The sequence below is a fragment of the Pseudophryne corroboree genome, chromosome 7, assembly GCF_028390025.1.
Source record: "Pseudophryne corroboree isolate aPseCor3 chromosome 7, aPseCor3.hap2, whole genome shotgun sequence".
NCBI classification, from domain to species: Eukaryota; Metazoa; Chordata; class Amphibia; order Anura; family Myobatrachidae; genus Pseudophryne; species Pseudophryne corroboree.
The window spans coordinates 4,124,139-4,151,435 of NC_086450.1; the positions used below are offsets into that span (position 1 = coordinate 4,124,139).

The following is a 27,297-nucleotide window of genomic DNA, read 5'->3' on the forward strand; positions in this document are numbered from 1 at the left end:
ACTCTACCACCTGAGGTCCCTGACATAGTCCTGTAACACTGCACCAGTTACTGTGTCTCCCGGCCATTACTGAGTCGTAGTGACATAAATGACGAGGTCTCCCCCCTCTAATAGTGATGTGACTGCACTCTACCACCTGAGGTCCCTGACATAGTCCTGTAACACTGCACCAGTTACTGTGTCTCCCGGCATTACTGAGTCGTAGTGACATAAATGACGAGGTCTCCCTCCCTCTAATAGTGATGTGACTGCACTCTACCACCTGAGGTCCCTGACATAGTCCTGTAACACTGCACCAGTTACTGTGTCTCCCGCCATTACTGAGTCGTAGTGACATAAATGACAAGGTCTCCCTCCCTCTAATAGAGATGTGACTGCACTCTACCACCTGAGGTCCCTGACGTAGTCCTGTAACACTGCACCAGTTACTGTGTCTCCCGGCATTACTGAGTCGTAGTGACATAAATGACGAGGTCTCCCTTCCTCTAATAGTGATGTGACTGCACTCTACCACCTGAGGTCCCTGACATAGTCCTGTAACACTGCACCAGTTACTGTGTCTCCCGCCATTACTGAGTCGTAGTGACATAAATGACAAGGTCTCCCTCCCTCTAATAGCGATGTGACTGCACTCTACCACCTGAGGTCCCTGACATAGTCCTGTAACACTGCACCAGTTACTGTGTCTCCCGCCATTACTGAGCCGTAGTGACATAAATGACGAGGTCTCCCTCCCTCTAATAGTGATGTGACTGCACTCTACCACCTGAGGTCCCTGACGTAGTCCTGTAACACTGCACCAGTTACTGTGTCTCCCGGCCATTACTGAGTCGTAGTGACATAAATGACGAGGTCTCCCTCCCTCTAATAGCGATGTGACTGCACTCTACCACCTGAGGTCCCTGACATAGTCCTGTAACACTGCACCAGTTACTGTGTCTCCCGCCATTACTGAGTCGTAGTGACATAAATGACGAGGTCTCCCTCCCTCTAATAGCGATGTGACTGCACTCTACCACCTGAGGTCCCTGACATAGTCCTGTAACACTGCACCAGTTACTGTGTCTCCCGCCATTACTGAGTCGTAGTGACATAAATGACGAGGTCTCCCTCCCTCTAATAGTGATGTGACTGCACTCTACCACCTGAGGTCCCTGACATAGTCCTGTAACACTGCACCAATTACTGTGTCTCCCGCCATTACTGAGTCGTAGTGACATAAATGACGAGGTCTCCCTTCCTCTAATAGAGATGTGACTGCACTCTCCCACCTGAGGTCCCTGACATAGTCCTGTAACACTGCACCAGTTACTGTGTCTCCCGCCATTACTGAGTCGTAGTGACATAAATGACGAGGTCTCCCTCCCTCTAATAGTGATGTGACTGCACTCTACCACCTGAGGTCCCTGACATAGTCCTGTAACACTGCACCAGTTACTGTGTCTCCCGGCCATTACTGAGTCGTAGTGACATAAATGACGAGGTCTCCCTCCCTCTAATAGTGATGTGACTGCACTCTACCACCTGAGGTCCCTGACATAGTCCTGTAACACTGCACCAGTTACTGTGTCTCCCGGCCATTACTGAGTCGTAGTGACATAAATGACGAGGTCTCCCTCCCTCTAATAGCGATGTGACTGCACTCTACCACCTGAGGTCCCTGACATAGTCCTGTAACACTGCACCAGTTACTGTGTCTCCCGCCATTACTGAGTCGTAGTGACATAAATGACTCGTCATTTATGTCGTAGTGACATAAATGACGAGTGTGACTGCACTCTACCACCTGAGGTCCCTGACATAGTCCTGTAACACTGCACCAGTTACTGTGTCTCCCGCCATTACTGAGTCGTAGTGACATAAATGACGAGGTCTCCCTCCCTCTAATAGCGATGTGACTGCACTCTACCACCTGAGGTCCCTGACATAGTCCTGTAACACTGCACCAGTTACTGTGTCTCCCGCCATTACTGAGTCGTAGTGACATAAATGACGAGGTCTCCCTCCCTCTAATAGCGATGTGACTGCACTCTACCACCTGAGGTCCCTGACATAGTCCTGTAACACTGCACCAGTTACTGCGTCTCCCGCCATTACTGAGTCGTAGTGACATAAATGACGAGGTCTCCCTTCCTCTAATAGCGATGTGACTGCACTCTACCACCTGAGGTCCCTGACATAGTCCTGTAACACTGCACCAGTTACTGTGTCTCCAGCCATTACTGAGTCGTAGTGACATAAATGACGAGGTCTCCCTCCCTCTAATAGTGATGTGACTGCACTCTACCACCTGAGGTCCCTGACATAGTCCTGTAACACTGCACCAGTTACTGTGTCTCCCGCCATTACTGAGTCATAGTGACATAAATGACGAGGTCTCCCTCCCTGTAATAGCGATGTGACTGCACTCTACCACCTGAGGTCCCTGACGTAGTCCTGTAACACTGCACCAGTTACTGTGTCTCCCGCCATTACTGAGTCGTAGTGACATAAATGACGAGGTCTCCCCCCTCTAATAGTGATGTGACTGCACTCTACCACCTGAGGTCCCTGACGTAGTCCTGTAACACTGCACCAGTTACTGTGTCTCCCGCCATTACTGAGTCGTAGTGACATAAATGACGAGGTCTCCCTCCCTCTAATAGCGATGTGACTGCACTCTACCACCTGAGGTCCCTGACATAGTCCTGTAACACTGCACCAGTTACTGTGTCTCCCACCATTACTGAGTCGTAGTGACATAAATGACGAGGTCTCCCTCCCTCTAATAGCGATGTGACTGCACTCTACCACCTGAGGTCCCTGACATAGTCCTGTAACACTGCACCAGTTACTGTGTCTCCCGCCATTACTGAGTCGTAGTGACATAAATGACGAGGTCTCCCTCCCTCTAATAGCGATGTGACTGCACTCTACCACCTGAGGTCCCTGACATAGTCCTGTAACACTGCACCAGTTACTGTGTCTCCCGCCATTACTGAGCCGTAGTGACATAAATGACGAGGTCTCCCCCCTCTAATAGTGATGTGACTGCACTCTACCACCTGAGGTCCCTGACATAGTCCTGTAACACTGCACCAGTTACTGTGTCTCCCGCCATTACTGAGTCGTAGTGACATAAATGACGAGGTCTCCCCCCTCTAATAGTGATGTGACTGCACTCTACCACCTGAGGTCCCTGACATAGTCCTGTAACACTGCACCAGTTACTGTGTCTCCCGCCATTACTGAGCCGTAGTGACATAAATGACGAGGTCTCCCCCCTCTAATAGTGATGTGACTGCACTCTACCACCTGAGGTCCCTGACATAGTCCTGTAACACTGCACCAGTTACTGTGTCTCCCGCCATTACTGAGTCGTAGTGACATAAATGACGAGGTCTCCCCCCTCTAATAGTGATGTGACTGCACTCTACCACCTGAGGTCCCTGACATAGTCCTGTAACACTGCACCAGTTACTGTGTCTCCCGGCCATTACTGAGTCATAGTGACATAAATGACGAGGTCTCCCTCCCTCTAATAGTGATGTGACTGCACTCTACCACCTGAGGTCCCTGACATAGTCCTGTAACACTGCACCAGTTACTGTGTCTCCCGCCATTACTGAGTCGTAGTGACATAAATGACGAGGTCTCCCTCCCTCTAATAGCGATGTGACTGCACTCTACCACCTGAGGTCCCTGACATAGTCCTGTAACACTGCACCAGTTACTGTGTCTCCCGCCATTACTGAGTCGTAGTGACATAAATGACGAGGTCTCCCTTCCTCTAATAGTGATGTGACTGCACTCTACCACCTGAGGTCCCTGACGTAGTCCTTTAACACTGCACCAGTTACTGTGTCTCCCGCCATTACTGAGTCATAGTGACATAAATGACAAGATCTCCCTCCCTCTAATAGTGATGTGACTGCACTCTACCACCTGAGGTCCCTGACGTAGTCCTTTAACACTGCACCAGTTACTGTGTCTCCCGCCATTACTGAGTCGTAGTGACATAAATGACGAGGTCTCCCTCCCTCTAATAGCGATGTGACTGCACTCTACCACCTGAGGTCCCTGACATAGTCCTGTAACACTGCACCAGTTACTGTGTCTCCCGCCATTACTGAGTCGTAGTGACATAAATGTCGAGGTCTCCCTCCCTCTAATAGTGATGTGACTGCACTCTACCACCTGAGGTCCCTGACATAGTCCTGTAACACTGCACCAGTTACTGTGTCTCCCGCCATTACTGAGTCGTAGTGACATAAATGACGAGGTCTCCCTCCCTCTAATAGTGATTTGACTGCACTCTACCACCTGAGGTCCCTGACATAGTCCTGTAACACTGCACCAATTACTGTGTCTCCCGCCATTACTGAGTCGTAGTGACATAAATGACGAGGTCTCCCTTCCTCTAATAGCGATGTGACTGCACTCTACCACCTGAGGTCCCTGACATAGTCCTGTAACACTGCACCAGTTACTGTGTCTCCCGCCATTACTGAGTCGTAGTGACATAAATGACGAGGTCTCCCTCCCTCTAATAGTGATTTGACTGCACTCTACCACCTGAGGTCCCTGACATAGTCCTGTAACACTGCACCAATTACTGTGTCTCCCGCCATTACTGAGTCGTAGTGACATAAATGACGAGGTCTCCCTTCCTCTAATAGCGATGTGACTGCACTCTACCACCTGAGGTCCCTGACATAGTCCTGTAACACTGCACCAATTACTGTGTCTCCCGCCATTACTGAGCCGTAGTGACATAAATGACGAGGTCTCCCTCCCTCTAATAGCGATGTGACTGCACTCTACCTCCTGAGGTCCCTGACATAGTCCTGTAACACTGCACCAGTTACTGTGTCTCCCGCCATTACTGAGTCGTAGTGACATAAATGACGAGGTCTCCCTCCCTCTAATAGTGATGTGACTGCACTCTACCACCTGAGGTCCCTGACATAGTCCTGTAACACTGCACCAGTTACTGCATCTCCCGCCATTACTGAGTCGTAGTGACATAAATGACGAGGTCTCCCTCCCTCTAATAGCGATGTGACTGCACTCTACCACCTGAGGTCCCTGACATAGTCCTGTAACACTGCACCAGTTACTGTGTCTCCCGCCATTACTGAGTCGTAGTGACATAAATGACTCGTCATTTATGTCGTAGTGACATAAATGACGAGTGTGACTGCACTCTACCACCTGAGGTCCCTGACATAGTCCTGTAACACTGCACCAGTTACTGTGTCTCCCGCCATTACTGAGTCGTAGTGACATAAATGACGAGGTCTCCCTCCCTCTAATAGCGATGTGACTGCACTCTACCACCTGAGGTCCCTGACATAGTCCTGTAACACTGCACCAGTTACTGTGTCTCCCGCCATTACTGAGCCGTAGTGACATAAATGACGAGGTCTCCCTCCCTCTAATAGCGATGTGACTGCACTCTACCACCTGAGGTCCCTGACATAGTCCTGTAACACTGCACCAGTTACTGTGTCTCCCGGCCATTACTGAGTCGTAGTGACATAAATGACGAGGTCTCCCTCCCTCTAATAGCGATGTGACTGCACTCTACCACCTGAGGTCCCTGACATAGTCCTGTAACACTGCACCAGTTACTGTGTCTCCCGCCATTACTGAGCCGTAGTGACATAAATGACGAGGTCTCCCTCCCTCTAATAGCGATGTGACTGCACTCTACCACCTGAGGTCCCTGACATAGTCCTGTAACACTGCACCAGTTACTGTGTCTCCCGGCCATTACTGAGTCGTAGTGACATAAATGACGAGGTCTCCCTCCCTCTAATAGTGATGTGACTGCACTCTACCACCTGAGGTCCCTGACATAGTCCTGTAACACTGCACCAGTTACTGTGTCTCCCGGCCATTACTGAGTCGTAGTGACATAAATGACAAGGTCTCCCTCCCTCTAATAGTGATGTGACTGCACTCTACCACCTGAGGTCCCTGACATAGTCCTGTAACACTGCACCAGTTACTGTGTCTCCCGCCATTACTGAGTCGTAGTGACATAAATGACGAGGTCTCCCTCCCTCTAATAGCGATGTGACTGCACTCTACCACCTGAGGTCCCTGACATAGTCCTGTAACACTGCACCAGTTACTGTGTCTCCCGCCATTACTGAGTCGTAGTGACATAAACATTCATTGTGACCTTTTCCTGTAGTGCAGGGTTTACAATCTCTGTGCACAAGTTACCCTGACATATCAGGTTTTCAGTATATCCATATTTAAGCATAGTTGATTTAATATCTCATTTGCATTTGTGTCTATTTGCAGAAGCTATAAACCAAGGGGAGACCGTGGACTTAGACGCTCTCATGGCCGATCTCTGCTCCATAGAGCAGGAACTTAGCAGCATCGGGACGCAGTCCTCCAAGAACACCCTAAAGTCCCATGACCGCAGATCCTCCCAGAAGCCGCCCGCTGGACGGACAAGCGCCAAGCAGAGCAGCCTGAGAGGATTGCCTTCTTCATCCGTGAGGATAACCAAACCTACGCACGCCAACTTCTCCCTAGATGACATCACGGCGCAGCTGGAGCAGGCCTCTCTCAGTATGGACGAGGCAGCAAGGCAGGCCATTGTAGAGGATGTTAAACCCGTTGTCACCATCCATCATAGGCGAACGGCGTCAGCGGGCACAGTCAGCGACAGCGATATCCGCTCGGTCAGCAACTCCTCGCGTTCCAGCGTCACCTCCGCAGCCTCCAGCATGGACTCCCTGGATATTGACAAAATGACGAGACCTCAGGAGCTCGAGCTGCTGCAGCAAGGCCAGCCCATATCCGAGGTGAGAGAGATTGGCGCTGCGCAATTAGTGAAAGGTTACGTAACAATTTTACTTTACAGGTTTATCGTGTTATATTGTCTGGTGCGGTTTATTTCTACATTTCTATTGGAGTTGTAGAGGAAATGGACAATAATTGTCAAATATTGAGTACAGTAATAGTGCACAGACAAGTCCTGCCGGTTTCACTTCTGGGACTTGTAGTTCACCGTGTCTGATTTGGAGACATTTCTGCTGTTCCAAAGGTTGTCTTTAAAAGAGTTGCAGGTGAGACTGTTTATACCGCGTATCCCCCTTTCCCAGCCATTTTTCTTTTCAGTTCAAGCGCCTGCTGTTTCCTGTAAGCGTCCGCTTCGCTACGACGATGAACAACTCGCAGGGGCGGATGCTCAGGGCTGCAGGCGTAGATCTCCGGACCAGCTGCTCCTCCTATGGGCAGCGTTACGTGGCTTTCTCACGAGTTAGTAGCCCCAGGCATCGGTCTGTGTTAAACCGTGATGGAACAACTGCAAATATAGTTTACAAAGAAATGTTGTGATCAATGTGTATAATATAACATATACATCACACTATTAGATGGCACTACTGTCGCTGAGCGGTAACAGACAGCCACGTGAGCAAAGCCGTGGGCAAACGCTAGTATCCTTTCATGGACACGCAAAACAACCGGTTCCTGTGATCCTGTGAGTGTTAGTGCACGTCCGGTGCCACCTTTAAACTTCTGTGAGTGGACGCAGGCAGGATACCCCACAGAGGACGTTCTCTTTCCGTGTGGCCAGTCCGACATATGTGGGCATAAGTTATACCAACACAAAGAAACCTCCATAATGAATCCCGTATACCGTAGCCTATAAATTATATTTTAGTTCATTTTCGGATCTGGCGCACTGAGTAGGTGTTTGGCGGCAACTGTGATGCATCTATACGTGCTTTCTATACATGCTTACAATCAGCCTACCCCTGTAGTTCTGTAATAAGTTATAATACTGGGTGACAGTTATAATACATGGACTTTGTGTCTGTCTGTAAGATTTACTAACACGTTTATATTTCCTGCGGTTGGCGCAGCTCTCCCGGCTGGCAGTTGTAGTGCACCAGTCCCGGTTAGTCCTTGCTGGTTTGCTGGCATTGCAGCTGGCGGGTTCCCAGTAATTTGTACCCATGTGACAGCGCCGTGTGTTCATGGAGACGGCCCTGGCATCCTAGGCAGCTACAAGTGAGCTTATTATAGAAGTTTATCTCTTTATTCCCCTCGTTTAATCCCACTTTTCTATAGCGCTGAGATTCCTTCCTATCAGTGGAAGTGACAGTGTGTTCCTGCATCGCGGTATTATGAAAGGCCGTCTTATATTCATCTATGTCCTAAACGCGCTGCGCCCGCTCCTGGCTGTGTAATTGGCTCTGTAAACCCTGGAAAGAAAGTCCGCCTGTGTATCCTTGTGAGAGAGCCGTGTTCTGCATTGTTCCTTTCATGAAGCTGCTGCCCGGGGCCCACGTTATTTCTGCAATAGAAGTTGCCAAAGTTGTTTATGTGAAAGTTTTTATACTGCTGGAACTGTAAATAGCAGGAAAGAAGATTGTAAGATGCAGTATTATCTAATGTAGATGTATGTTTCTTCCTGCTGTATTCAGTCTGTAGCAACACATTCACCCCTCTGCAGCTACACCACCTTCCCTATGTAGCAACACATTCACCCCTCTACAGCTACACCACCTTCATAATGTAGCAACACATTCACCCCTCTGCAGCTATACCACCTTCTCTATGTAGCAACACTCACCCCTCTCCCCTCTGCAGCTATGCCACCCTCCCAATGTAGCAACACATTCACCCCTCTCCCCTCTGCAGCTACACCACCTTCCCTATGTAGCAGCAAATTCACCCCTCTGCAGCTATACCACCTTCCCAATGTAGCAACACATCCACCCCTCTCCCCTCTGCAGCTACAGCACCTTCCCTATGTAGCAACACATACACCCCTCTGTATCAACACATTCACCCATGTACCCTCTGCAGCAACACACTCATCCCTCTCCCCTCTGCAGCTACACCACCTTCCCTATGTAGCAACACATTCACCCCTGTACTCTCTGCAGCTATACCACCTTCCCTATGTAGCAACACATTCACCCTCTCCCCTCTGCAACTACACCACCTTCCCTATGTAGCAACACATTAACCCCTCTCCCCACTGCAGCAACACGTTCCCTATGTACCAACACATTCACTCTTGTACCCTCTGCAGCAACACCCCTGTTGCCTCTGCAGCAACACCTTATTCCCCCGTACCCTCTGCAGCAACACCTTTTTTTCTTATGTAGCAACACATTCACCCCTCTGTAGCAACACATTCACCCCTCTCTCCTCTGCAGCAATACCTTCCCTTCAAAGCAACACATTCACTCATCCCCTCTCTGCAGCAACAACTTCTTCGCTATGTAGCAACACCTACTTCCCTATGTAGCAACACATTCACCCCTCCCCTCTCTGCAGCAACACCATCTTTCCTGTGTAGCAACACCGTCTTTCCTATGTAGCAACACCTCCCCTCTGCAGCAACACCTTCTTCCTTATGTAGCAGCGCATTCACTCCTCTTTCCTCTGCAGCAATACCTTCCCTATGTAGCAACACATTCACCCCACTCCCCTCTGCAGCAATACTTTCCCTACGTAGCAACACATTTACTCCTCCCCTCTCTGCAGCAACACCACCTTCTTTCGTATGTAGCAACACCTTCCCTATGTAGCAACACATTCACCCCTCCACACTCTGTAGCAACACCTTCTTTCCTATGTAGCAACACCTTCTTCCTTATGTAGCAGCGCATTCACCCCTCTGCAGCAATACTTTCCCTACGTAGCAATACGTTCACCCCACTCCCCTCTGCAGCAATACTTTCCCTACGTAGCAACACATTCACCCCTCTCCCCTCTGCAGCATCACCTTCTTTCCTATGTAGCAACACCTTCCCTACGTAGCAACACATTCACCCTCTCCCCTCTGCAGATACACCTTCTACCCTCTTCCCAAATCTTTTCTCACGCTATCCCTGTAATCTTTCTCTCAAACTGGCATATATCCCATGAATCGGCAGTCTCCTCATGCATACTAGTTGCGCAGTCTCCTCGTGTGTCCTACTCGCATTGCGCTGTGACTAAGAAGCGTTTTCATATTAAAAAAAAAAAAATCCCAAAAAGACTCCTGACACCAGAAGATTCTGACGCGACCTGGCGCATCAAGGGGGGGGGGGGAGCTGTTTGGCGTGTCTGCAGCAGGGATGTATGAGGACATATCTGTATGTATGACTGGCATTGCGGATAGGCTGTGTGATGCAGGATGCGGAGGACGTCTGGTGGGGGAATTCTTAGAAAAGGATTTTCTCAGAAACAAATGCCAGGAATTGGGAGAGGGGCTCGAAGTTTCCGTCATTTCTTTTTTTTTTTTTTTTTGTATTTCATGAAGTTCCTGTCAAATGTATAAAATCCTTTGATAATTAGAAGTAATGTAAAACATCTGGATACTTCTGATCAGTAGATAGTACAGCGAGCCTCCGCACTGCTTCTTCTGCACTTCTATGGTGTCAGTCCGTCCAGTGACCCCGAGGGGTGTTACCCCATTTAGTGAGGCCGTGCTGAGGGGACAGTACCAGGGGATGAAGATTTATCCCTTGACCTTTGATCCCAGCTCTGTCCTGTATAGTTGAGGGTCTGTTTGCTGAGCCATGGAGAGAGATTAAGTACCAGGCAATCAGCTCCTAACTGTCATGTTACAGGCTGTGTTTGAGAAATGACAGTGGTTGGTACTTTCTCTCTCTCCAAGTCTAGTACATAGATCACTTAGTTTCTTATCTGATTGCTACACTATGAAATGCAATGTTTCTGCAGTAAGTGCTAACGGTTCCCAGCGCTGCAGGGGTGTCTGGGGTAGGGGTGCGCCATTACACACCCGGGGGGTAGGTGATAGTAGACAGAGACCTGTACAGCCGCCGGTGTGTGGTGTGTGTCTGTGGGTAGGGGTGCGCCATTCCACACCCGGGGGGTAGGCAATAGTAGAGACCTGTACAGCCGCTGGTGTGTGTCTGTGGGTAGGGGTGCGCCATTACACATCCGGGGGGTAGGCAATAGTGGAGACCTGTACAGCCGCCGGTGTGTGTCTTTGGGTAGGGGTGCGCCATTACACACCCGGGGGGTAGGTGATAGTAGACAGAGACCTGTACAGCCGCTGGTGTGTGTCTGTGGGTAGGGGTGCGCTATTACACACCCGGGGGGTAGGCGATAGTAGAGACCTGTACAGCCGCCGGTGTGTGTCTTTGGGTAGGGGTGCGCCATTACACACCCGGGGAGTAGGTGATAGTAGAGACCTGTACAGCCGCCGGTGTGTGTCTGTTGGTAGGGGTGCGCCATTACACACCCGGGGGGTAGGCGAAAGTAGAGACCTGTACAGCCGCCGGTGTGTGTCTGTGGGTAGGGGTGCGCTATTACACATCCGGGGGGGTAGGTGATAGTAGAGACCTGTACAGCCGCCGGTGTGTGTCTGTGGGTAGGGGTGCGCTATTACACATCCGGGGGGTAGGTGATATTAGAGACCTGTACAGCCGCCGGTGTGTGCCTGTGGGTAGGGGTGCGCTATTACACACCCGGGGGGTAGGCGATAGTAGAGACCTGTACAGCCGCCGGTGTGTGTCTGTGGGTAGGGGTGCGCTATTACACATCCGGGGGGTAGGTGATAGTAGAGACCTGTACAGCCGCCGGTGTGTGCCTGTGGGTAGGGGTGCGCTATTACACACCCGGGGGGTAGGCGATAGTAGAGACCTGTACAGCCGCCGGTGTGTGGTGTGTGTCTGTGGGTAGGGGTGCGCTATTACACATCCGGGGGGTAGGTGATAGTAGACAGAGACCTGTACAGCCGCTGGTGTGTGTCTGTGGGTAGGGGTGCGCTATTACACACCCGGGGGGTAGGCGATAGTAGAGACCTGTACAGCCGCCGGTGTGTGTCTGTGGGTAGGGGTGCGCTATTACACATCCGGGGGGTAGGTGATAGTAGACAGAGACCTGTACAGCCGCCGGTGTGTGTCTGTGGGTAGGGGTGCGCTATTACACATCCGGGGGATAGGTGATAGTAGACAGAGACCTGTACAGCCGCCGGTGTGTTTCTGTGGGTAGGGGTGCGCCATTACACACCAGGGGGGGTAGGTGATAGTAGAGACCTGTACAGCCGCTGCTGTGTGTCTGTGGGTAGGGGTGCGCTATTACACACCCGGGGGGTAGGCGATAGTAGAGACCTGTACAGCCGCCGGTGTGTGTGTGTGGGTAGGGGTGCGCCATTACACACCAGGGGGGGTAGGTGATAGTAGAGACCTGTACTGCCGCTGCTGTGTGTCTGTGGGTAGGGGTGCGCTATTACACACCCGGGGGGTAGGCGATAGTAGAGACCTGTACAGCCGCGTGTGTGTGTGTCTGTGGGTAGGGGTGCGCTATTACACATCCGGGGGGTAGGCGATAGTAGAGACCTGTACAGCCGCCGGTGTGTGGTGTGTGTCTGTGGGTAGGGGTGCGCCATTACACATCCGGGGGGTAGGCGATAGTAGAGACCTGTACAGACGCCGGTGTGTGGTGTGTGTCTGCGGGTTGGGGTGCGCCATTAAACACCCGGGGGGTAGGTGATAGTAGAGACCTGTACAGCCGCCGGTGTGTGTCTGTGGGTAGGGGTGCGCTATTACACACCCGGGGGGTAGGCGATAGTAGAGACCTGTACAGCCGCTGGTGTGTGTCTGTGGGTAGGGGTGCGCCATTACACACCCGGGGAGTAGGTGATAGTAGAGACCTGTACAGCCGCCGGTGTGTTTCTGTGGGTAGGGGTGCGCTATTACACACCCGGGGGGTAGGCGATAGTAGAGACCTGTACAGCCGCTGGTGTGTGGTGTGTGTCTGTGGGTAGGGGTGCGCTATTACACATCCGGGGGGTAGGTGATGATAGACAGAGACCTGTACAGCCGCCGGTGTGTGTCTGTGGGTAGGGGTGCGCCATTACACACCAGGGGGTAGGTGATAGTAGAGACCTGTACAGCCGCTGGTGTGTGTCTGTGGGTAGGGGTGCGCTATTACACACCCGGGGGGTAGGCGATAGTAGAGACCTGTACAGCCGCCGGTGTGTGGTGTGTGTCTGTGGGTAGGGGTGCGCCATTACACATCCGGGGGGTAGGCGATAGTAGAGACCTGTACAGCCGCCGGTGTGTGGTGTGTGTCTGTGGGTAGGGGTGCCCTATTACACACCCGGGGGGTAGGTGATAGTAGAGACCTGTACTGCCGCCGGTGTGTGTCTGTGGGTAGGGGTGCGCTATTACACCCCCGGGGAGTAGGCGATAGTAGAGACCTGTACAGCCGCCGGTGTGTGTGTGTGTGTGTGTCTGTGGGTAGGGGTGCGCTATTACACATCCGGGGGGTAGGCGATAGTAGAGACCTGTACAGCCGCCGGTGTGTGTGTCTGTGGGTAGGGGTGCGCCATTAAACACCCGGGGGGTAGGCGATAGTAGAGACCTGTACAGCCGCCGGTGTGTGGTGTGTGTCTGTGGGTAGGGGTGCGCTATTACACCCCCGGGGGGTAGGTGATAGTAGAGACCTGTACAGCCGCCGGTGTGTGTCTGTGGGTAGGGGTGCGCTATTACACATCCGGGGGGTAGGCGATAGTAGAGACCTGTACAGCCGCCGGTGTGTGTCTTTGGGTAGGGGTGCGCTATTACACACCCGGGGAGTAGGTGATAGTAGAGACCTGTACAGCCGCCGGTGTGTGGTGTGTGTCTGTGGGTAGGGGTGCGCCATTACACACCCGGGGAGTAGGTGATAGTAGAGACCTGTACAGCCGCTGGTGTGTGTCTGTGGGTAGGGGTGCGCCATTACACACCCGGGGGGTAGGCGATAGTAGAGACCTGTACAGCCGCCGGTGTGTGTCTTTGGGTAGGGGTGCGCCATTACACACCCGGGGAGTAGGTGATAGTAGAGACCTGTACAGCCGCCGGTGTATGTCTGTTGGTAGGGGTGCGCCATTACACACCCGGGGGGTAGGCGATAGTAGAGACCTGTACAGCCGCTGGTGTGTGTCTGTGGGTAGGGGTGCGCCATTACACACCCGGGGGGTAGGCGATAGTAGAGACCTGTACAGCCGCTGGTGTGTGTCTGTGGGTAGGGGTGCGCTATTACACACCCGGGGGGGTAGGTGATAGTAGAGACCTGTACAGCCGCTGGTGTGTGGTGTGTGTCTGTGGGTAGGGGTGCGCTATTACACACCCGGGGGGTAGGTGATGATAGAGACCTGTACAGCCGCTGGTGTGTGGTGTGTGTCTGTGGGTAGGGGTGCGCTATTACACACCCGGGGGGTAGGTGATAGTAGAGACCTGTACAGCACATTATGGCTTATTCAAGAAAGCCGGGTGTTTTCCGAGTAGTAATACAGATGGAGCCCTGCTCGTCTATCCCTGTAATAGGAGTAAGTGAGCCAGGACAGTCAGACTAAATCCCCTGCTGTATTGTTCTCTGTATTGTATTGCATCTGAGAACAATAGATGAAAGGCTTATGCTAATAAGCCTTGGTGCACCTAGGTGCAGCAGAGATGCCAAGATGAGCCTGGCTCCATCTGTAGGTGGTAATAGATTTATTGGCTTCGTTAGTGTAATTCTATAAATGAAGTAGAATAGAATTGCTGGACATTGTATTCGTCAGTCAGCAATGACCGCTGAAGATAGTGCGACAACGCCTCGGTGTCCTCAGGAGACATGACATAAATTGGAGTTATAGGGTGGACTACGCAGAAGACATCTGCTAGAGGTGTCCATAGTACATCAGATAGAAGAATGAGGGTGAAGGTCCAGCTGGAGGAAGGAACGTCACTTTTAATTGGTCTTCATTCTCGTCCATCACATAAGCGGCCATTTCTTGTCACACACAACGGATATACAGCCATTTATTTGTGTCATGGAAGTTAGTCCAGAGATTTTATAATAATACTGTAGATGCTGTTCTGCATTAGAAAAGGTTTTCACAGATATTTTTGATGTACTTGAATCAACGAGATGTAATCATGTGGCCGGGATTCCGCCAGTCACTATACCGACATCGGAATCCCAAGTGCTACATATGCTGACAGTTTACAGGGACTATTTCCACTCGTGGGTGTCCACGACACCCATAGAGAATGGGAATACAACCTGTGGCGAGCCACCGAGCCCGCAAGGGTCTTCGCTGCACTTGCCACCCCCACCCCCCTTCCACCCGCTGGCATTCTGGCGGCCGGCAACCTATACCCAACCAGGTATAGGAGCGTGATAATGTTCCCTGAATAGTTACTGACTGGCTGAAACCATCATTCAGAAATGTTTCAGACTCGATCTAGTCGTCTTGTGTTGTGAGCGTCAAATGAATTCCAGATCTATTTTCTGCTGCCCATTCATAAGGTTATATATCTGTTGTGTATAACCAGAAACGTTGGCTTATGTGATGGACGAGCCGCCATCATTGGAAACGGCGTGAGATATTGAAATAAAATGTTGTATTTTTCTTAGACTACATATACACTCTCCATATACCAAATGATGCCAGCATCTGAGCTGCTGAGGTAAAGTTGTGTGACAATCCTGTAAAATACTTTGTGTTTCATTTGTTTTATATTCTGTCTCCGTTCGTAACTTGCAATCCATTCTGTCCGCCGCTCAGGGTAATTTCTTATCATGTGGGAGGTTTCAGCCACCCTGATACCAAGGACGGATTTAGGGTTTATGGCTCACCTAGGCACAACAATAACGCCCACCCACCCCCTAATTTTATAAAATTGGTTATAAGCCCCCATTTCCTGATTGGCAATTCAATATACTAATAAAAAAGGCATGAACGATGACATGTTGTTTTATTTTTAATGATGTATACATATTTACTAAGCAGGACAGCTGACAGGGGCAGTCTGTATGTCCTGCCCACTTAAATTCCACTCGAGGTGCCGTATGGTATAGCGGAGGGCGAATACTTTGCAGAAGTAAAACAAGCAGCCAGGTGCCGCCCCCAACCAATGCCGCCCCTAGGCCCGTGCCTCCTCTGCCTAATGGGAAATTCCCTACTCCCTGATACTCATGTCAGTGTCCTGTCCATGGGTGCAGCAATGTTATATACTCTGTACTTGTCCTGTATTGTCTTGTGCTGTAAGTCACTGTTCTTGTTTTGTTCATTTGTTTATTGGGCCTAATTCAGACCTGATCATGGCCGTGCAAGCTACGATCATCTTCTCTGACATGGGTGGGGACGCCCAGCACGGGGCTAGTCCGCCCCACATGTCTGGCCGCCGTCCCCCACCGCACAAGTACAAAAGCATTGCACGGCGGCGGTGCTTTTGTACCTGAAGAGTAGCTCCCAGCCAGTGCAGCTCCTGCGTGCTGGCAGGGAACTACCCATCGCTCTCCAGGTTGCAGCAGGTGCATGTGACGTCACGCAGCCCGCCCCCCACACGGTCCAGGCACGCGTGGGTTGCCCAAACCACACCCCCTCCCATCAATCAGACAGAGGCGATCGCTGGGCTGAGATGCTCATAGCATCTTTGGCATGCAAAAACGCACAGCAGCGATCGGGTCTGAATTATGTGCTGCGAAACCCTTGTGGCGCCATATAAATAAAGGATGATGATAATATATACTAAGTACACTCAGAGATAGATGAAATTGAAAATAAGAATAACAAGTTAATGTTAAGCATTAGTCCTACTTATTACTTATAATTAAATATGAATAGTAATACAAAATGGAAAATGCAAAAGCACTTTTCAGAGAAACACTCACAAAAACCAATAGCGCTGGGCATATCATGGGCATTAAACATTTTGAATGAAAACACTCGTTTATTAGTATATAAAAGCGCTGTGCCAGTAGCCGCAAAGTAATAAAAAAAATAAAAAAAAAACTTTTTTAAAGAAAGTATAATTGGATTCAACCAACCAACCAACCAACCAACCCTGCCCCTGATTCACCCCGTCCTGTTTCTCTACACCCATGCACTCGTCCCCTCTCCCCTCCAGTTGTTTCTTGCAGCTTTCCCAAGCCAAGTGTCGCCGTAGCTGAGCGCAGGCGGGGGCAGAAGCGGCTCCTGTACACTATGGATTTATCTACATGGCTCCTTTGGTTCAGTGTCAGACTGCAGCCGGCGTACAAGCTCATCGCTCCCAGCACGGTGGCTATAAATGTCACACCGCTAATTATAGATGGATACATCTACGGGTCTTTCCTACCGGCACAATGCAGGATAACGGAGTCTCACACAGTAATATATAGTACATCTCTGCAGCGCCCGAGACGGTATACATAGAAACACAATGTGACGGCAGAGAAGAACCTCTTGGCCCATCTAGTCTGCCCTTTAATTAGCTTTAATTACGTTATACCCACTGGCCGTCATTATAGTATTATAGCAGCAGTTCCCTGTATGATACAGTTGCGTCGTCTCTGGCCCATAATGCATTGGGTGCGGCTTTCCAGGTTCATGTATCCATCCTCTTTTAATGACTCCTAAGCGCGGGGAAAATGGGGGAAGCGCTTGAAATTGGACGGTGAACTGATTTTAGTGACGTGGTTTCCGTGGCTTGTCTTATGCAATGGGCGATTCCCGATACAGCGCCAGGGGTTGTAGGGCGCAGTACCGGGCGACACACGGGTTTTTCTGCAGTAATAAAAAATCATTATCGCTACATTGAAATGTGATGAAACACAATTGCCGTAAATGAGCGCACAAGAGGCCATTTCCCAGGCCGCAGGGAGCAGCGGCAGGTGAGAATGAGCCATAAATGTTTGGTCTGTTTGTAAATCGTTTCTAGAAATGTTATATACACTGTAAATGCAATTTCTCTACCTGTCGTATTTTAAAATATATTCCTTTGTGTTTTGTCATCTCACTGCGTCTGACATTGCTGTGCCGGGTCGCTGCCACGTAGGAAGTGTGTGTGTGTATATATGTATGTATGTATGTATGTATGTATATATATGTGTGTGTGTGTATGTATGTATGTATGTATGTATGTATGTGTGTGTGTGTGTGTGTGTGTATATATATATATATATATATATATATATATATATATAAAAGAAAAAAAGGCATTTGTTTCCCCCAGCACCCTGAATGATAACCGTAACCAGATATAAATTCCACATAATAGAATTCAGAGATCTTCGTTACACATATTTGCGCAAATGTGTGAATAAGCCCCAAAGCCGCATCAAGGCGTCTCTGTATATTTGGGGTCCCTAGCGCTATATCTAGATCTCTGAATTCTATTATTATGTGGAATTTATATCTGGTTACGGTTATCATTCAGGGTGCTGGGGGAAACAAATACCTTTTTTTCTTGCTTAGAAATACCCCTCCCTTTCGAGCACCTGAATGATATCACTAAGCTAATTAAGCATCTACCAATATATATATAATGTCCTATGGCTAAATAGTGAGTGTTTTGGGAAAGTCCTCATTGGGTGACATTCATGGAGCAGCCGGTGGTCCCAGAGAATGTAACCGTAGGTTGGCGGCACTCACTCTCATTCATGGGGAGGTGACTCAAGGCTTGGAGAGAGAGTATGTGGCGCAATAACCAGCCACCTACCAATAAATGACAAACGCTCATCATGCTTTGGGCAACTACTCCACTTTATCTCTTTCCAAGGCTTGATACACCTCCCCCTGAGTCATTGGAGACTTTGTTTCTCTCTAGATAGACTAAGACTTTGGCTTAATTTGCCATTTTTATGTTTTTGGGTTTTTAAATGCGGAATCTGCACTTTATCACATTTTACAGGGACAATATCCAGCTTCATGTCCGATCATTCCTTCAGGTCTTGTTTTCCCGTTAAGTGGCGCCATGTATCCTACGTCATAAAGTGCTGCAACCTGCACAATGCACCGCGTCTCCCGCCCTGTGACCAGCTGTTTTCTGGGCGCTGTTTGTGATCTCCTCTTTGTTGAGTTATTGGCTGGTGTCTGAGGCAGACGTAAGTGAATGAGGCTATTCAGCGGCAGGTTTGAGGGTCGATGGTGGTGGAGCGGCCTGGCGCTATAGAGCTGCATGGAAGCTACTGAGATCCTACTGCCCTGGCAGTGAGGGGTAAATGCCCACCGGACACTCTGGTACCGGAGACTGAATAGACGAGTCCCTACAGGGCTTCCGTCTCGGGCCCTTGGTGTCTCAGGGAGACGGGAAATCTTCAGTTTGATAATGGGAACTCTCCTCTGATGACTGATCAGCAATATACACAAAAATACTCATCAAAAATTACTGTGTGGGGTTTTTTTGTAGAGAAAAACACTTTATAATCCCTTCTTCTTGGGTACAGGTCTGATTTATATCTCGCGTTCACCCAAAATGATGGACACTGACTACCACCTTAAGACGTCCCTGAGTGCTTGTATGTAAGGGGTGGTCAATGTCCTCCTGTGGGGGTCAGTGGGGGAGACGAGCAGGGGCTGTGTGCGGAGGGGAGAATGAGATGTCCGCCATCTCTCTGTATAACGTTCATACATCTGAGTGTTTCTCTCCTGTCCCTTACAGCGAGTCTGATGGAGCGATCTCTCTGCCCGCTGTGTATGCCCATTCTCTAAGCAGGATCACTTCTTATCTGGCCAACTGGAATGATATATATCCCTGTATCATAGAGACGCCAATGCCGTATACACACATTAAACTATCTGACCATGGATGTAAATGACTCTGATCACCATTGCTGTAAGATCAGGCTAAGGGGCTGTAATACAAGTCACTGTAGTGTCAGCACTGACATGACGGGAAAGTGTCTACGTTCCCACCCGCAATACCCCCCTCCCTGTTACACATAAGCCCCTGACTGTTATACAAACTGAGCAAACATAGGACACATCCGCTCCCTATCCCGTACACATCCAGAGACGCCACGCTCCCTAGCCCGTACACATCCAGAGACTCCACGCTCCCTAGCCCGTACACATCCAGAGACGCCACGCTCCCTATCCCGTACACATCCAGAGACGCCACGCTCCCTATCCCGTACACATCCGGAGACGCCACGCTCCCTATCCCGTACACATCCGGAGACGCCACGCTCCCTATCCCGTACACATCCGGAGACGCCACGCTCCCTATCCCGTACACATCCGGAGACGCCACGCTCCCTATCCCGTACACATCCGGAGACGCCACGCTCCCTATCCCGTACACATCCGGAGACGCCACGCTCCCTATCCCGTACACATCCGGAGACGCCACGCTCCCTATCCCGTACACATCCGGAGACGCCACGCTCCCTATCCCGTACACATCCGGAGACGCCACGCTCCCTATCCCGTACACATCCGGAGACGCCACGCTCCCTATCCCGTACACATCCGGAGACGCCACGCTCCCTATCCCGTACACATCCGGAGACGCCACGCTCCCTATCCCGTACACATCCGGAGACGCCACGCTCCCTATCCCGTACACATCCAGAGACGCCACGCTCCCTAGCCCGGACACCTCCAGAGACGCCACGCTCCCTAGCCCGGACACCTCCAGAGACGCCACGCTCCCTAGCCCGGACACCTCCAGAGACGCCACGCTCCCTAGCCCGGACACCTCCAGAGACGCCACGCTCCCTAGCCCGGACACCTCCAGAGACGCCACGCTCCCTAGCCCGGACACCTCCAGAGACGCCACGCTCCCTAGCCCGTACACCTCCAGAGACGCCACGCTCCCTAGCCCGGACACCTCCAGAGACGCCACGCTCCCTAGCCCGGACACCTCCAGAGACGCCACGCTCCCTAGCCCGGACACCTCCAGAGACGCCACGCTCCCTAGCCCGGACACCTCCAGAGACGCCACGCTCCCTAGCCCGGACACCTCCAGAGACGCCACGCTCCCTAGCCCGGACACCTCCAGAGACGCCACGCTCCCTAGCCCGGACACCTCCAGAGACGCCACGCTCCCTAGCCCGGACACCTCCAGAGACGCCACGCTCCCTAGCCCGTACACATCCAGAGACGCCACGCTCCCTAGCCCGTACACATCCAGAGACGCCACGCTCCCTAGCCCGTACACATCCAGAGACGCCACGCTCCCTAGCCCGTACACATCCAGAGACGCCACGCTCCCTAGCCCGTACACATCCAGAGACGCCACGCTCCCTAGCCCGTACACATCCAGAGACGCCACTAGCCCGTACACCTCCAGAGACGCCACGCTCCCTAGCCCGGACACCTCCAGAGACGCCACGCTCCCTAGCCCGGACACCTCCAGAGACGCCACGCTCCCTAGCCCGGACACCTCCAGAGACGCCACGCTCCCTAGCCCGTACACCTCCAGAGACGCCACGCTCCCTAGCCCGTACACCTCCAGAGACGCCACGCTCTGAAGGCACACTTACCTTCTGTGTGTTCACTATTACAGTCAGTCATTGGTGTGTGCTGTGTCTGGGTGACATACATACTGTGTACTTATGTATTCTTGGTAATAAATTTGCAATTTGTTAAATGACCGCACTCCATGTACAGCAATGCAGTGGGGACATGTATGAAGCCTTGGAGAGAGATGAAGTGGAGAAGTTATCCAAAGAAACCAATCAGCTCCTAACTGTCATTTCACAGACACTGCTAGATAAATGACAGAAGCTGTCTGGGTGATTTTGGCAACTTCTCCACTTTCACTCAAGCTTGATACATCTCCCCCAGTGACTGTTGCGTTGGCAAACTAGCGCCTAACCATCCTGACATGTTCAGTGTAGCCCATTCAGTGTAGCCCAGTGACCTCCTCCTCCTACAGTGACCTCCTACTGTATTCCCGTTACCGGGCACCTGCTCCAGAGACACATACATGGGGAGGCGGAGACCTCCTACTGTATTCCCGTTACCGGGCACCTGCTCCAGAGACACATACATGGGGAGGCGGAGACCTCCTACTACATTCCCGTTACCGGGCACCTGCTCCAGAGACATACATGGGGAGGCGGAGACCTCCTACTGTATTCCTGTTATCGGGCACCTGCTCCAGAGACACATACATGGGGAGGCGGAGACCTCCTACTACATTCCCGTTACCGGGCACCTGCTCCAGAGACACATACATGGGGAGGCGGAGACCTCCTACTGTATTCCCGTTACCGGGCACCTGCTCCAGAGACACATACATGGGGAGGCGGAGACCTCCTACTACATTCCCGTTACCGGGCACCTGCTCCAGAGACATACATGGGGAGGTGGAGACCTCCTACTGTATTCCTGTTATCGGGCACCTGCTCCAGAGACACATACATGGGGAGGCGGAGACCTCCTACTACATTCCCGTTACCGGGTACACGCTCCAGAGACACATACATGGGGAGGCGGAGACCTCCTACTGTATTCCCGTTACCGGGCACACGCTCTAGAGACACATACATGGGGAGGCGGAGACCACCTACTGCATTCCCGTTACCGGGCACACGCTCTAGAGACACATACATGGGGAGGCGGAGACCTCCTACTACATTCCCGTTACCGGGCACACGCTCCAGAGACACATACATGGGGAGGCGGAGACCTCCTACTACATTCCCGTTACCGGGCACCTGCTCCAGAGACACATACATGGGGAGGCGGAGACCTCCTACTGTATTCCCGTTACCGGACACCTGCTCCAGAGACACATACATGGTGAGGCGGAGACCTCCTACTACATTCCCGTTACCGGGCACACGCTCCAGAGACACATACATGGGGAGGCGGAGACCTCCTACTGTATTCCCGTTACCGGGCACACGCTCTAGAGACACATACATGGGGAGGCGGAGACCTCCTACTACATTCCCGTTACCGGGCACCTGCTCCAGAGACACATACATGGGGAGACGGAGACCTCCTACTGACTTCCCGTTACCGGGCACCTGCTCCAGAGACACATACATGGGGAGGCGGAGACCTCCTACTACATTCCCGTTACCGGGCACCTGCTCCAGAGACACATACATGGGGAGGCGGAGACCTCCTACTGCATTCCCGTTACCGGGCACACGCTCCAGAGACACATACATGGTGAGGCGGAGACCACCTACTGCATTCCCGTTACCGGGCACATGCACCAGAGACACATACATGGAAGTCACCTCTGTGCAGGGCAAAGCGTTTGGTAATGCAGATGTAAAACCATTGGTTTCCCTGGGATTCATGTATATCCTATACTTATTGCCACACCCGTGTCTGCTCTACTTGTTGCTACACACGTGTGTTCTCTACTTGTTGCCACACACGTGTGTTCTCTAGCTATTGCCACAGTGTTTGCTCTGCTTATTGCCACACACGTGTGTGCTCTGCCTATTGTCACACATGTATGTTCTCTACCTATTCTGTAACTATTGTTGCAGTGTAATTTTTTACATTGTTGCAAGTAATTGGGCTATTTAGTTGCAATTTTTCCTTTTTGAATTGCTTCCCTTCTTTGCTGATAACGTAGAGATAATAGTACCAGAGCTACAGTAGTAGTACTAGAGGTAATAGTACCAGAGGTACAGTAGTAGTACTAGAGGTAATAGTACCAGAGGTATAGTAGTAGTACAAGAGGGAGTAGTACCAGAGGTACAGTAGTAGTACTAAAGGGAGTAGTACCAGAGGTACAGTAGTAGTACTAGAGGGAGTAGTACCAGAGGTACAGTAGTAGTACTAGAGGGAATAGTACCAGAGGTACAGTAGTAGTACTAGAGGTAATAGTAACAGAGGTATAGTAGTAGTATTAGAGGGAGTAGTACCAGAGGTACAGTAGTAGTACTAGAGGGAGTAGTACCAGAGGTACAGTAGTAGTACTAGAGGGAGTAGTACCAGAGGTACAGTAGTAGTACTAGAGGGAGTAGTACTAGAGGTACAGTAGTAGTACTAGAGGGAATAGTATCAGAGGTATAGTATTAGTACTAGAGGGAGTAGTACCAGAGGTACAGTAATAGAACTAGAGGGAGTAGTACCAGAGGTACAGTAGTAGTACTAGTGGGAATAGTACCAGAGGTACAGTAGTAGTACCAGAGGTACAATAGTAGTACCAGAAGTAATAGCACCAGAGGTCCAGTAGTAGTAGTACCAGAGGTACAGTAGCAGTACCCAAGATGATAGTACCAGAGGTATAGTATTAGTACTAGAGGGAGTAGTACCAGAGGTACAGTAGTAGTACTAGAGGGAATAGTACCAGAGGTACAGTAGTAGTACCAGAAGTAATAGTACCAGAGGTCCAGTAGTAGTACTAGAGGGAGTAGTACCAGAGGTACAGTAGTAGTACTAGAGGGAATAGTACCAGAGGTACAGTAGTAGTACTAGGAGTAGTACCAGAGGTAGTAGTACCAGAAGTAATAGTACCAGGGGTCCAGTAGTAGTACTAGAGGGAGTAGTACCAGAGGTACAGTAGTAGTACCAGAAGTAATAGAGGTCCAGTAGTAGTAGTACCAGAGGTACAGTAGCAGTACCAGAGATGATAGTACCAGAGGTACAGTATTAGTACTAGAGGGAGTAGTACCAGAGGTACAGTAGTAGTACTAGAGGGAATAGTACCAGAGGTACAGTAGTAGTACTAGAGGGAATAGTATCAGAGGTATAGTATTAGTACTAGAGGGAGTAGTACCAGAGGTACAGTAATAGAACTAGAGGGAGTAGTACCAGAGGTACAGTAGTAGTACTAGTGGGAATAGTACCAGAGGTACAGTAGTAGTACCAGAGGTACAGTAGTAGTACCAGAAGTAATAGTACCAGAGGTCCAGTAGTAGTAGTACCAGAGGTACAGTAGCAGTACCAGAGATGATAGTACCAGAGGTATATTATTAGTACTAGAGGGAGTAGTACCAGAGGTACAGTAGTAGTACTAGAGGGAATAGTACCAGAGGTACAGTAATAGTACCAGAGGTCCAGTAGTAGTACTAGAGGGAGTAGTACCAGAGGTACAGTAGTAGTACTAGAGGGAATAGTACCAGAGGTACAGTAGTAGTACTAGGAGTAGTACCAGAGGTAGTAGTACCAGAAGTAATAGTACCAGGGGTCCAGTAGTAGTACTAGAGGGAGTAGTACCAGAGGTACAGTAGTAGTACCAGAAGTAATAGTACCAGAGGTCCAGTAGTAGTACTAGAGGGAGTAGTACCAGAGGTACAGTAGTAGTACTAGAGGGAATAGTACCAGAGGTACAGTAGTAGTACTAGGAGTAGTACCAGAGGTAGTAGTACCAGAAGTAATAGTACCAGGGGTCCAGTAGTAGTACTAGAGGGAGTAGTACCAGAGGTACAGTAGTAGTACCAGAAGTAATAGAGGTCCAGTAGTAGTAGTACCAGAGGTACAGTAGCAGTACCAGAGATGATAGTACCAGTGGTACAGTATTAGTACTAGAGGGAGTAGTACCAGAGGTACAGTAGTAGTACTAGAGAGAGTAGTACCAGAGATACAGTAGTAGTACTAGAGGGAATAGTATCAGAGGTACAGTAGTAGTACTAGAGAGAGTAGTACCAGAAGTAATAGTACCAGGGGTCCAGTAGTAGTAGTAGTAGTACCAGGGGTAAAGTAGCAGTATCAGAGATGATAGTACCAGAGGTACAGTATTGGTACTAGAGGGAGTAGTACCCAGAGGTGCAGTAGTAGTACTAGAGGGAGTAGTACCAGAGGTACAGTAGTAGTACTAGAGGGAATAGTACCAGAGGTACAGTAGTAGTACTAGAGGGAATAGTACCAGAGGTACAGTAGTAGTACCAGAAGTAATAGTACCAGAGGTCCAGTAGTAGTACTAGAGGGAGTAGTACCAGAGGTACAGTAGTAGTACTAGAGGGAATAGTACCAGAGGTACAGTAGTAGTACCAGAAGTAATAGTACCAGGGGTCCAGTAGTAGTACTAGAGGGAGTAGTACTAGAGGTACAGTAGTAGTACCAGAAGTAATAGTACTAGAGGTCCAGTAGTAGTAGTACCAGAGGTACAGTAGCAGTACCAGAGATGATAGTACCAGAGGTACAGTATTAGTACTAGAGGGAATAGTACCAGAGGTCCAGTAGTAGTACTAGAGGGAGTAGTACCAGAAGTAATAGTACCAGGGGTCCAGTAGTAGTAGTAGTAGTACCAGAGGTACAGTAGCAGTACCAGAGATGATAGTACCAGAGGTACAGTATTAGTACTAGAGGGAGCAGTACCAGAGGTACAGTAGTAGTACTAGAGGGAGTAGTACCAGAGGTACAGTAGTAGTACTAGAGGGAATAGTACCAGAGGTACAGTAGTAGTACCAGAAGTAATAGTACCAGAGGTCCAGTAGTAGTACTAGAGGGAGTAGTACCAGAGGTACAGTAGTAGTACTAGAGGGAGTAGTACCAGAGGTACAGTAGTAGTACTAGAGGGAATAGTACCAGAGGTACAGTAGTAGTACCAGAAGTAATAGTACCAGGGGTCCAGTAGTAGTACTAGAGGGAGTAGTACTAGAGGTACAGTAGTAGTACCAGAAGTAATAGTACTAGAGGTCCAGTAGTAGTAGTACCAGAGGTACAGTAGCAGTACCAGAGATGATAGTACCAGAGGTACAGTATTAGTACTAGAGGGAATAGTACTAGAGGCCCAGTAGTAGTACTAGAGGGAGTAGTACCAGAAGTAATAGTACCAGGGGTCCAGTAGTAGTAGTAGTAGTAGTAGTACCAGAGGTACAGTAGCAGTACCAGAGATGATAATACCAGAGGTACAGTATTAGTACTAGAGGGAGCAGTACCAGAGGTACAGTAGTAGTACTAGAGGGAGTAGTACCAGAGGTACAGTAGTAGTACTAGAGGGAATAGTACCAGAGGTACAGTAGTAGTACCAGAAGTAATAGTACCAGAGGTCCAGTAGTAGTACTAGAGGGAGTAGTACCAGAGGTACAGTAGTAGTACTAGAGGGAGTAGTACCAGAGGTACAGTAGTAGTAGTACTAGAGGGAGTAGTACCAGAGGTACAGTAGTAGTAGTACTAGAGGGAGTAGTACCAGAGGTACAGTAGTAGTACTAGAGGGAATAGTACCAGAGGTACAGTAGTAGTACTAGAGGGAGTAGTACCAGAGGTAGTAGTACCAGAAGTAATAGTACCAGGGGTCCAGTAGTAGTACTAGAGGGAGTAGTACCAGAGGTACAGTAGTAGTACTAGAGGGAGTAGTACCAGGGGTCCAGTAGTAGTAACAGAAGTAATAGTACCAGAGGTATAGTGGTAGTAGTAACAGAGGTAATAGTAGGATGTTTCAGCATTTATCAGACTTTGTGCTAACGTGTGACATTATCTCTATGGACTGATGCTGCCCAGGTCTGCGGTGGTGTGTGTACTGTATATTGTTTCTACAGTATTTAATGTAAGATTGAAATATAATTCTGTGTGTAATATTGTTCCTTTATTTCCAGATTTTCTGCTGCTGTTTGTGTTTGGTGCTATTGACCTGCCTGGGGGATAATTTAGGTTCCGTCTGTCTCTGCACGCCTATGTATTAATCACAGCATGCAATGATCATGTCTTGCACAATTTTTCATGTAATT

General features: G+C 50.1%; 1 protein-coding gene across 5 annotated transcripts in view; it reads left to right on the plus strand.

Moving 5' to 3' along the window:
• RAPH1 (Ras association (RalGDS/AF-6) and pleckstrin homology domains 1) overlaps positions 1 to 27,297 on the plus strand; it is a 200,354-nt gene that overhangs the window by 95,814 nt on the left and 77,243 nt on the right. For all 5 annotated transcript variants that reach the window (XM_063932610.1, XM_063932608.1, XM_063932611.1 and 2 more), the window contains exon 4: positions 6,295 to 6,806. In XM_063932610.1, coding sequence (XP_063788680.1) covers positions 6,295 to 6,806 — 512 coding nt within the window. The remainder of the gene's footprint in view (positions 1 to 6,294; positions 6,807 to 27,297) is intronic.